Source organism: Pipistrellus kuhlii, unplaced genomic scaffold (assembly GCF_014108245.1).
Source record: "Pipistrellus kuhlii isolate mPipKuh1 unplaced genomic scaffold, mPipKuh1.p scaffold_m20_p_9, whole genome shotgun sequence".
NCBI classification, from domain to species: Eukaryota; Metazoa; Chordata; class Mammalia; order Chiroptera; family Vespertilionidae; genus Pipistrellus; species Pipistrellus kuhlii.
The window spans coordinates 6,199,394-6,210,359 of NW_023425595.1; the positions used below are offsets into that span (position 1 = coordinate 6,199,394).

Here is a 10,966-nt window from a genome sequence, read left to right on the forward strand (position 1 = left end):
ATGGAGGCTTCAACACATACTATCAATAGTAGGCACCATTGGTTATTATTCCATTTCCAGTTCCTTGTCCCTCTCCAGAGAATGGGACAGAGGGGGCTGAAAACTCCAAGCTTCTAATCATGGCTTGGTCTTTCTTATGTCCAGCCCCAACCCTAGAGCCCACCAAAGTTGCCTCATTGGAACAAAAGACACTGCTTTTTACCCAGAAAATTACAAGGGTTTTGGGAGCTCTATGCCAAGAGACCAATAAAAATTATTTTTTCTATTGTTCCACATAAACCACTCAGTCTATGGTACTTTATTACATCAACCAGTTGTTGTTTTTTTAAAGATGATGATGGTGGTGGTGGTAGTGTCATCAAGGATTTCTAGCAATCATAAAAAGTTGAAAGAGTCAAGAAAAGATTCTTTCCTAGAGACTTCAATAGGAGCATAGTTCTATTGACCTTGATTTTGTATGTCTAGCTTTCAGAATTGTGAGAGATTACATTTCTGTTGTTTTAAGCCACCTGGTTCGTGGCAATTTCCCAAGGCAGTATGCTTTTTGAGTATGCTTCTTTTTGCCAGAGAGTATCTTCTTCGGTAAAATGCCTATATTGTTCCTCTGCCTGTTTTATTTTGTTTTGTTTTGCTTTTAATAGAGTTATCTGTTTTTAGATGCCATTTCTATTTCATATACATAATTTTAAAACATTTTCTCCCAATTTGTGGCTTGAATTTTCATTTTCTTTATATATATTGATTTCGGAGAGGAAGGGAGAGGGGAAAGGGAGAGAGAGATAGAAACATTAATAATGAGAGAGAATCAATGATTGGCTGCCTCCTGCAATTCCCCACTGGGGATCGAGCCCACAATCCAAGCCTGTGCTCTTGACCAGAATTGAACCTAGAACCTTTCAGTTCACAGGCCGTCTCCTATCCACTGAGCCAAACCTGCTAGGGCTGGATTTTCATTTTCTTAATGGTGTCTTTCACAGAGTATAACTTTAAACTTTAATACAATAGAATTATCTTAATTTTCTTCTTTACGCAGTGATTTTGGTGACCTAAGAACTTTTGCTAATTTGCTTCTGTACTGCACAGGAATTTCACTGTGGAGCCCTGGGCTAGAGCTGGTGGTTCAAATATAATGTTAGGAAATCTCATTCTCTGAAACCCTCCATCTTACATTCCTCATGTTTTAGGGGTTCCTGTTCTTGTGTCTCTGCTCAAAGAAAAGGGGTCTTTCAAAGTTTTACTGCTCTTTTTACTGTAACAGCGCCAATTGATGAAAACACAGGGAGGAAAAGAGAAAACATATCCCAGTTCAGGGTGTTTCTTCAATTTTTCTACTCTGCTTGCTTTTGTTTTGTTTTGTTTTTTGTTTTTGTTTTTTTGTTTTGTTTTTAAATATGTTTTTGTTTATTTCAGAGAGGAAGGGAGAGGGAGAGAGATATAGAAACATCAATGATGAGAGAGAATCATTGATCTGCTGCCTTCCGCACACCATTCCCTACTACGGGCTGGTGAGTCAAGACAATCTGCCCAATTTTTCTTTCACAAGTGAGTCAAGACAATCTGCCCAATTTTTCTTTCACAAGTGAGTCAAGACCAGTGAGTCTGCAACTAGGGTATGGACCCTGACCAGGAATTGAACTGTGATCTTCTGATACATAGATCAACACTCAAGCACTGGGCCACACTGGCCAGGCCTGCCTGCTTTTGTTTAATTTTCAAAGAGTCCAGTTAGTTGTTGTTTTTTAACTTTAATTTTATTTTGTCCAGAATTTTGGGTTGTAAAACACAAGAAAAAATGACTGGAGTGGGCTTTCTTTATCTTGTTCACATTTCAAAATTTTATTTTATAGTATGTTTCCTTTATATTCAGGGGATAGGTAAGTCCACTTTGGCAAAAATATGGAGTGCTCATGAAGAGGCACTGTTGATGGTAATATGCAAAGGTGATTTGTCACTAGATCTAACACAGAATGACATGCCAATCTAAGAATTCTCAATTTTTATTTAGTGAGCTATAGAGGTATTTTCATGCCAATCCGTCAATGTGATTGTCAGCCTTCAAAAATGGTCTTGCTGCCTTTTTCTTTTTTGAAGGAAAATTCTGAAATAGAAGTGAAATAATTTCAAGTTTGATTCCATATTCTTGCCTTGGCACCAATCTGATTTTCCCAGAAGGCATTTCTATTACTAAAAGTGGTATTCATGCACTGAGGACCAGACATTCCCTTGTTACACATTTCATAACAAGAAAAAAGACCAGTGAAGTCCTGGGACCTACTAATGATGAACCAACAGCATCTGGGGCAAGGTTGACTTGATAACACTTGCTTATATCTCATGGATAAGCTGTCTATTTCATTAGCTGATGAGGCATTATGTATAGATAGCATACATTGAGTATTAGCATAAATAGGTATAGCCTCTACATTTTTTATTTTGCTTTATTGCCTCTGTAGAATCACCCATGGTGTTACTGTAGGTGTTTCTGGTAAATAACTGGAAGATCAGACATTTCATTGGCACTTATTCTGGGTACCTGCCTTGGGCTGGGATTTCTGAAACAGACCATGAGACATATATTTGTATTAAGAAGTTTGCTGAGTGGTAATCTCGATCAACATTTCTAACAGCTAGAAAAGTGGACACACAATCCTGTGGAGGCTCTGTGTGGTGTCCCACAGCGTTCGTCAAGGAGCCTAAATCAACTTCAGTTTTCTCATCTGAAAAATGGAGACAAGAACCCAATACTGCTCATAGGAGGTAGAGTGCTAAATTATTTTTGAGGAAGCATTATCCCCTAAATAAACCACACTATGAGTTAGGATGAGAGATACTTTCATACTTTCTCACACAAAAGTAATTTCTTAAGAAAATCTTAGCTACTGTCATCATTTTTTGCTTTGTATACCTACATATAGGTATTAGTAACTGGAAATGCTATGTTAATAGCATCCAGGAAACAGAATTAAAAGGGGACTTAATGCCTTTCCTAGTAATTTCCAGACAGAAGAATCTATTTCTAAAATGTATGTTCTTGCTGTTATTTCTTTGTGCTGTAGTTCTTCATATCAAATCTCAAGAGAGATTTCAACTCAAATAGAATCAGTAAGGCTTTCACATGTTTTGCTTTCTTTTTCTTTTTTGTTTCCCCTACAATTTGATTTTTGCCTCTTTCAAGATCTCACGTTTGTATATTCCTCCTTCTTTTAGGAGGAGAGGAAAAAATGCATGTTCTGACATGTTCTTTTTAAATTAAAAGGAGACTGCATTGCAAGTTTAAAATAGAACATTTAATTTTAACACATGCAAATATCCCTATGCTGAGAAGACAATTCTATTGTATTTTTCAAACATTAAGAGACAGAGAGATAGAGAGAGGGAGACAGAGAAAGAGAGAGAGAGAAAGAGAGAGAGGGAGCACAAAGATGAGAAGAGAAGAGGGATATAAAATTAGGACATATTGGAATGAACACAACATAACCATGCCCTTGGCAAGCAAACAGGCGTTCTCGCCAGTGTGCAGCTGAGCACAAAGGGTCCATTTTTTGCTGATCCTCACGTATCATGGAGACCTCTGTTTATGATACTTTAAATCTGAATAGCAATGCTGCAATTTTTCTTTCACAAGTGAGTCAAGACAATCTGACACATACTGTTAATTAAAAATTTTGGAGCTATTTTTTTTCTATTTTTGTTGGATGGAAGCAGGCATATTTATTTTTTGTCTCATTATGTTTTGGTGAAATGATAATTTGCTCTATTTGAGTGTGCTTCTGTGTGTGTGTGATATTCTAGGAGAAACTGGGGTAGAAGAATTCATAGCTGCCTGTGCCTTGCTTTATTTGACAGCAGAGACTGGGGTTACTGTTTTTTCCTGTCTACTCCTGACTCATTTCAAGCAGGCCTCTATTGCGACAATTGTCACAGCAACAATATTTTCTGTACAGCAAAGAGATTTCCCAATTCACCTATTTCAAGAAAGCCTGATTTCTAGGCTAACAAAAAAATGAGTACAATCTCCTGGCTGGCTGCAATAGAATCATAGAGACGTATAATTGAACAGTAAGTATAATCTAGAAAAGACTATTTTTCCTGGACTCAGTGTCTCTGATGCTAAACCACCCATCCGCCTTGGTTCCTCACTCTATTTGCCCATAGAACACTGCTTGTGTAGATGTTCATTGTATTGTCTGCCCCAAATAGAGCCTCTTCCATCTAAAACAACAGTCTGATGTCCCCTTGGTAAAATATACCTCCTGCCTCTCAGCCCTTCAGATAACCCTGACTTTAACCATAGTTCCAAGGGAGCTCATGATCACGCCTTGACAAAAAGGAAAAAAATAAGTATATTATTTAATTTGTGGGTCTAAATTATCCAAAGACATTATTTCAGGACTTTGATTAGAATTATTGGGCAGAAAAGTTCTCTTTTCATTGGGAGAGATCAGCTTATAAGATAGTTGCCAGGTGCTGATGGCCATCCTATCTTAGCACAGCAAGGAAAGGGGCTGCCTGAGTTGGAATGGAGAGAGAGGGAAAGCAGAGAGGGACACAGACCATGTTCTGTGACACTGAGTACTAGGGCACAACCACACTCACAGAAAACCTGATGGCTATGCTTTTCAGGTCTGGGAGCTAATCAATTCCGTTATTTGGCTTAAGGCCAAGTGAGGCGCTTTTGGTTTTTGTTTGTTTGTTTGTTTTCCACTTTAAATGGAAAATATCCCAATGAATTCAGCTTCCGATTGCTATATATTCATTATTCACTTAAAACTGTTTAGAGTTTGGAGGAGCTCCATTTCCGTGTCTCCATGGCCTGTCTCTGCTGCCCCACTGACTCCCCACGGAAGAGAAAGAGCTGTTTACTTTTGAGGGAGTACTGGGCTGTGTACTATCTCTTCTCATGTGAGGGCAAGCCTGCCCTCTGAGAGCCTTGATGTTTCAATAGGAGTTCACTTGGAAAGAAGAAAGAACTATAACCCCAGACAAGTATAGCCGCAGCCAAGTTAGGAGGAATGGCCTGAGTATTTAAGTGTTACATACTAGTACGTGCAGGTGTCATTTAAAGATCAAGGATGTGACAGAACTATCTCCCAACCTAGGGAGTTGTTCAGGAGTGCTAGGACCAAAGTGCCAACCTCTGTACCTCCTTTTCCTCATCTGTGCAATGGAAGCCTAAGAGCTCCTAGCTCACAAGGACCTATGAAGATGGAGTTGATGCAGGGAAAGTAATCAAAACACTGCCTGGGATACAGTACGCTTTCCAGATGTGCTAGCTGCCGCTGCTATTACAGCTAGAAACTCCCTCAGGCATAGCAACCTGAGTGATTTCCATTTCCAGAGCAAGCAACCATATTGTGTTTTACTTTAAATGCCTGTTTTGTATGTTATAAAAGATAGAAGGTATAAATCTTATACAAGCTGAGGTGCTAAGACATGACTCATGCCATTTTTTTAAAGAATATAATTACATCCAAGAATGACATTCACAATTCCATTTTTTCCCTTAATTCTCTGCATTTAGGGAACATTTAAATCCTAATACAAAAAGTCAGAATTATAAGCCAGAAGGAATGTAATTAATATAGGGCCTTTTCTACTGTACCCTAAGCATTATATATCCTAACTATAAAACCTGTAATTTTTCTGTTATACATATCATTAATCCTGAGAAAGACGGATTGTGGATGCAGAGTGAATAATGGGTCTGACATGAATCTAATTGACATGTGTTGTTATTTGGAGGAATATAAAAAATAATATAAATTATTTTAAATCATTTCTCTTGGCAGTATATCCTTAGCTGGCAAGCCCCATCTCAGCAACAAACTAGCTCTGTAACCTTGAGAAAGTGACATGACTTCTCTGGGTTTAATAGGAAGTTTGAGACAAGACTGGACTAACACATCATCAAATCTCCCTCAGACACCATTTTAAAAAATTCTAAAAAGCGGGGCTCATTACCAGTCCACTGACAATTCCAGCCACTTCTTCTGTCTGAAGACCAGGAACAAAATCACACCGGGTGGCATCTGACCCAGCTAAAATATACACAGTAACTCAGTAAATGATAATATAGGAGGAGTCTAGTAATACCAGAAGCATCCGACACCTTCTATGTCATTTGAAGGCTGATCTTTCCTTAATCTTGTCTGTACGGAAAGGACAGTGTGTGGATAATGAGTCTCAGAAATCATTCCTTAACCTTGAGCTGAGCAGCCTGCCTTTGGCAGTCTACATGGACACATATGGATGCAACGCTATGTAAATACCTACGGCTGCTTGGCAACCCTGGTGAAACCATAGAAACGTAGTGCCTGAGACTTAAAAGCATCTCCATCAAGGCATCTCTAAGATGAAAAGGATACATGCATGTGAATGGGGAATGACCTATAGGTTAGAATGACATCAGGGTTTTAAGCTGACTCAGTTTCCCAGCCTCCTTGGTCATTGGAACATGGCCTAGGTGGTCCAGACTCCATCACATGCTTCAGTCTTCCACTTGGGAGAAGACATAGGAAAGAGAATTCACATGGAATCCATCCATTTCTTGACATAGCAGAGCCAAGAGGCATAGAGCTTTCAAGACCAGCAGTGACAGTGGCTCCATAGTTGGGGCCCACTCTAGAATCCATGGGGAAGCCCTCTGGTATCATGTTTAGGAGTGTGAGACTGCCTTTCTGCTCCAATGATACAGCATGGGTTGGGAGATTTTCTTAGCACCATAGTTTCACGTCATAGTCATCTGATTGTCTTAGAGATCCTATGAGCTGATATCCCTTAGTAAATTCTTTTAGTACTTTAAATAGCTGGAGAAGTTTCTGGGTTTGTTTTGTTTTGTTTTGTTTTGTTTTGTTTTATAACACTAAGAGTAATACAACTATATATCTTCTTCAGTAAACTTTCAATAAAATGCCAATATAGATATATAGATATGGATATAGATATATAGATATTAGTAGTATACATTTAACTATTTTCTCATTCCATTTTTAAGGTATATTTAACTTTGTAACCTTGCTGGAATATATTTTGGTATATGACGTTATTTCCCAAATATTTAAGCAATTATCTCAATCACAATAATTGAAAACTCCTTTTTCCTCCTGAAAGTGTGTCAGATTTGTCAGAGGTTAGCATTTGTTCCTCCCTCTGATGCCTTATTCCATTTTTATACTTTAGATTTTAGAGTTAGTTAAACACTTTTAATCATTGTATCCTTTGGATGTGTTTTTAATTCAGTAAAGGAAAATGTTCCCATAATTTTTCTTTGTCCAAATCCTACAGGCTTAGACATGATAATAATCTTAAATCCTGTGTCCTCTTGACTAAGCAAAGTTCCTTGCTATAGAAGTTTTTAGTGCTTTGTGGGTGGAGTAACTTAGAAAAGATGTAAATTTTAGACATTAGCAATTTATAACGGGTGGAAAAATGATGGTCTGGATTATGACTCTTCAACTTTGGTGACACCTGAATTACACTATCTAAGAAAACACTGCAGCTGACATCACAAATGCTTTGCTGCTTTCATTTTGAGTCATTCATTCCTTTTTGCTCCTCATGACAACTGGACTTCTGACCCAATGTCCCTTTCATACAATTTGGCTAATCCTTTGCCACTAGGGGAAGCCCTAAGATGTGTGAGACCCTCATTAGCAATGTCTTTGAACATGTGGATCCCCGGTGACAGGGAACCCCCCCCCCCCCCCCCACTACCTGCCTCCCAATAAAAGCAAGCTGTCCTCTGGCTCCCTTGTACTAAATAACACAAACCTCCCCTTTGGTGTTGCATTCTAATAGGAAATCCTTTGCCATACCATGCCTTCTCTGAATGAGTGTGAGCTTGTGCAGGTATCTACAAATACTGCCCTTCAAAGGCATAGCAAACGGATTTTCATCGACACCACACTTAAAAAGAGAAAAATGGAAGACCCTCAGCTGTCAGTGGCCTGAATTGACCAACCTATAAAAATTATGCTTTTATTTAATTTTTGAAGGCTTGAAAAAAATTAGTTAAAAACCAATACAATCTCTAATGGAAGTGAAGCTTTTGGCCCCAGGCTTTTTCTGTAATCAAAGGTTCTCATAGGCCAGTTCTATTTTAAACATCTGATTAATTAACTCAGGAATTATAATGGCCTCAGATTTTAGTTTCTGCAGTAATTTGTGGCACAGTTCAATTATTTATTTAGCATTTATGACATATAGAGCTGGTCTTAGAATGGGAACTGAATAGAATACCAGAATGAAATCTCCATTTCAAAAGCAAATTATTGAAAAATCTAAAAGATTTCTGGGAACCCATATTTATATTACAGATGACTCTTTCTCAGCTTTAACTGGAGAAACAGCAAACTGTGGGTGTCCATCAACTGAAAATAAAATAAAAACAATGCAGTTTCTATTTAGTTTTTACATATACTAGAATTTCTTGGAGAAACCAGAAGAGGGCAGAAGATGCTGTCTGTAGGGCTGTATTTGCATATAAAAAATTCCTTTAAATTTAGATCCAAATATCCTAATTTGGAAGCATGTGAAGACACTTTGGGGTAACCAGTTTTAAGAGAACACAGCCCAGTTGGCACAAGGCAAAATACACAATGGGTTAATTGTGCTTTATTTCCACTTCAGTTAACTTTCCTGAATATTTCCTTCTGAAGCCAATAGATTAATGAAAACAGTAAGAATCAACATTTCTTTAGCCATTATGTCTGCTCCTTTACATTAATGGTCTTATTCAAACATATATCGGTGAGATTCTATTACAGCTCCCATTGTATAGATGGAGAAACTGAAGCTTGGAGATGTTCAGTCACAGGCAAGGTGTTAGACAGATGTCAATCACAGTGCTTGATTTGAAACTTAAGCAGTTGGATTCTATGATTTGAATGTTTGTGTTCTCCCAAAATTCATTTGTTGAAATGCTAACTCCCAAAGGTGATGAGATTAGCAGGTAGGGCCTTGGTTTTTAAGAGTAGTAACCTTACAAATGGGATTAGTGTTTTTTATAAGAGACCCCCCCAAGAGCTCCCAGCTTTGAAATAGGCATCCTGGAGAACTGTGGGAAATACATTTCTGTTGTTTATAAACAACTGCCCCTAGTCTGTGGTAGTGTGTTGTAGCAGCCTCAACAGACTAACACAGACTCCAAAAGCTATACCTTCATCCACTATAAATGCTTATTTTTATGTAGTAATGACCATCTGATCATTCCTACACTACCAGGTAAAATTATCTATTTTCCAAGGCCCTGTCCTACAAATTAACCATTTCTTTCTTTCTTTTTTTGTTTCTTTGTTTCTTTCTTTTTTCTAAATTGGGTGTGATTCTTTAAAAAGTTATGTTAAGAAGCAAACAAAACCCTGACTTAACCTCAATTCTGGACACAGAGCCCACTGCAGGTAACTGGACGTTCACAGTCTGGCTGACGAGCTCCTTTCCTTTCTGTCTCCCCTGCAAAGCATGCTTCTGCCCCAAGGATCCTGCTCTTAGCAGCATCACTTTATGCTCTCCTGTTTCCTCCCTGTCTCTTTACATTAGAAAGAATCTCAGTTCAACCATCAGCCTGCCTGGGCCTGACATGTTCATTCTCAGCTTTTGATGCAGTTCATCTCTAGCATACTCGTTTTGGGAAAAAGGACAAGCCCTTTACAGTTAAGGGCAAACAAACCTTTCTGATGGTCAGATTTTAGTTCTGGGTGGCAGGTGTTGGGGACAAATATTCTGACCATTGTCAGTCTGGTCCTGAGAAAACAGCATATCCAGATCAGAGCCTTTGTTCTTACTGCCTTAGAAAAGAGATGAAGATCTTTGCTAGAGGATCTGGGTATGGAGTCTAGGGGAGGAAACCATCTACTTGCTATCATGTGCCTATAAAAGGGTGCATTCGACCTGGATATATGCAATTAGAAGTCAAAGTTGTGAAACTCTGCTAAGTTGGACTCTGTAATTATGTTCTCAATCAAAAATAATCCCCACCCCCAATCTTCAGTCAATACCTTGAGGTTCCCAGCATTGTAATCGATTCAAAGCTCTGTGTGATAGACATTATATCCCTGCTGGATGGTGGATAAGACAACGTGTTGAATCCTAAAGACAAAGCGACAGAGAGAAACACTTGTAGCATCTCACCTGCACTATACATACTGAAAGGCAAAAGCACTTAAATGGGCTATTGAATTCCTTTCCTTTTTTTTTTTTTTTTTTTTTTTTTTTTTTTTTTGCAGTTGTATAACTTTATTCGACCATCAGCACTAGTTCTCATCCACATTAACGGTCTGTAGATTTTTGAAAGTGGTAACAGGCACATAGGTGACCAATGTATACAGCTTGTTTGATGAATCTTCATCCTCATTACGTTTTCTAGACAAACGTACCCGGATATGATATGGGACATTCCTTACTCCTTTGGCCCACAGGGCTTTGTTGAGCCTGGTGTCAATGCGCATGTCGGGGGTCCCCATCTCTTTCATGGCGAACTTCCGGATCTCCTTGAGGGCCCGGGAAGCGTGCTTCTTGAAGCCCACACTGTGGATGTGCTTGTGAATGTTGATGATGTACTCCCTGGTCACCACCTCGTTGATGGCGGAGCGGCCCTTCTTCTCGCCACCCTTCTTTGCGGGAGCCAACGTGCCCGGTAGTTGGAAAGAAAGACCTGAATTCCTTTCCTTTTTAATTGTGCCTTTTAAGTACTTCACCATAACTATTTTGTTATAGCTATTCTATGTCATTGTACTTTGCTCTTGTTTATCTAAATAAAGAAGTAGAGGAAAAAAGAAGGAAGACTGGAAGGAAAGAGGGAGAAATGAGAGATAGAATGTGGCAAGGGCAGAGAGAAAGGAGATGAAGAATAAGAGGAGGAGGAGTAAGAGCATAAAGAGAGCCAGTACTTTGAAATTGTGAAATAGAACAACCTAGGTTGGTAAATGAGTTTGTGGGCTTCAGTTCCCTCATCTTAGAAACTGGAAAA

General features: G+C 38.7%; 1 protein-coding gene across 1 annotated transcript; it reads right to left on the reverse strand.

Moving 5' to 3' along the window:
- Nucleotides 1–10,180: 10,180 nt before the first annotated feature.
- LOC118713055 (60S ribosomal protein L31-like) lies at nucleotides 10,181–10,697 on the reverse strand. Its single transcript, XM_036427408.2, has one exon. The coding sequence runs from the start codon at nucleotides 10,695–10,697 to the stop codon at nucleotides 10,251–10,253; it is 447 nt and encodes a 148-aa protein (XP_036283301.1). The 3' UTR covers nucleotides 10,181–10,250.
- Nucleotides 10,698–10,966: the final 269 nt, after the last annotated feature.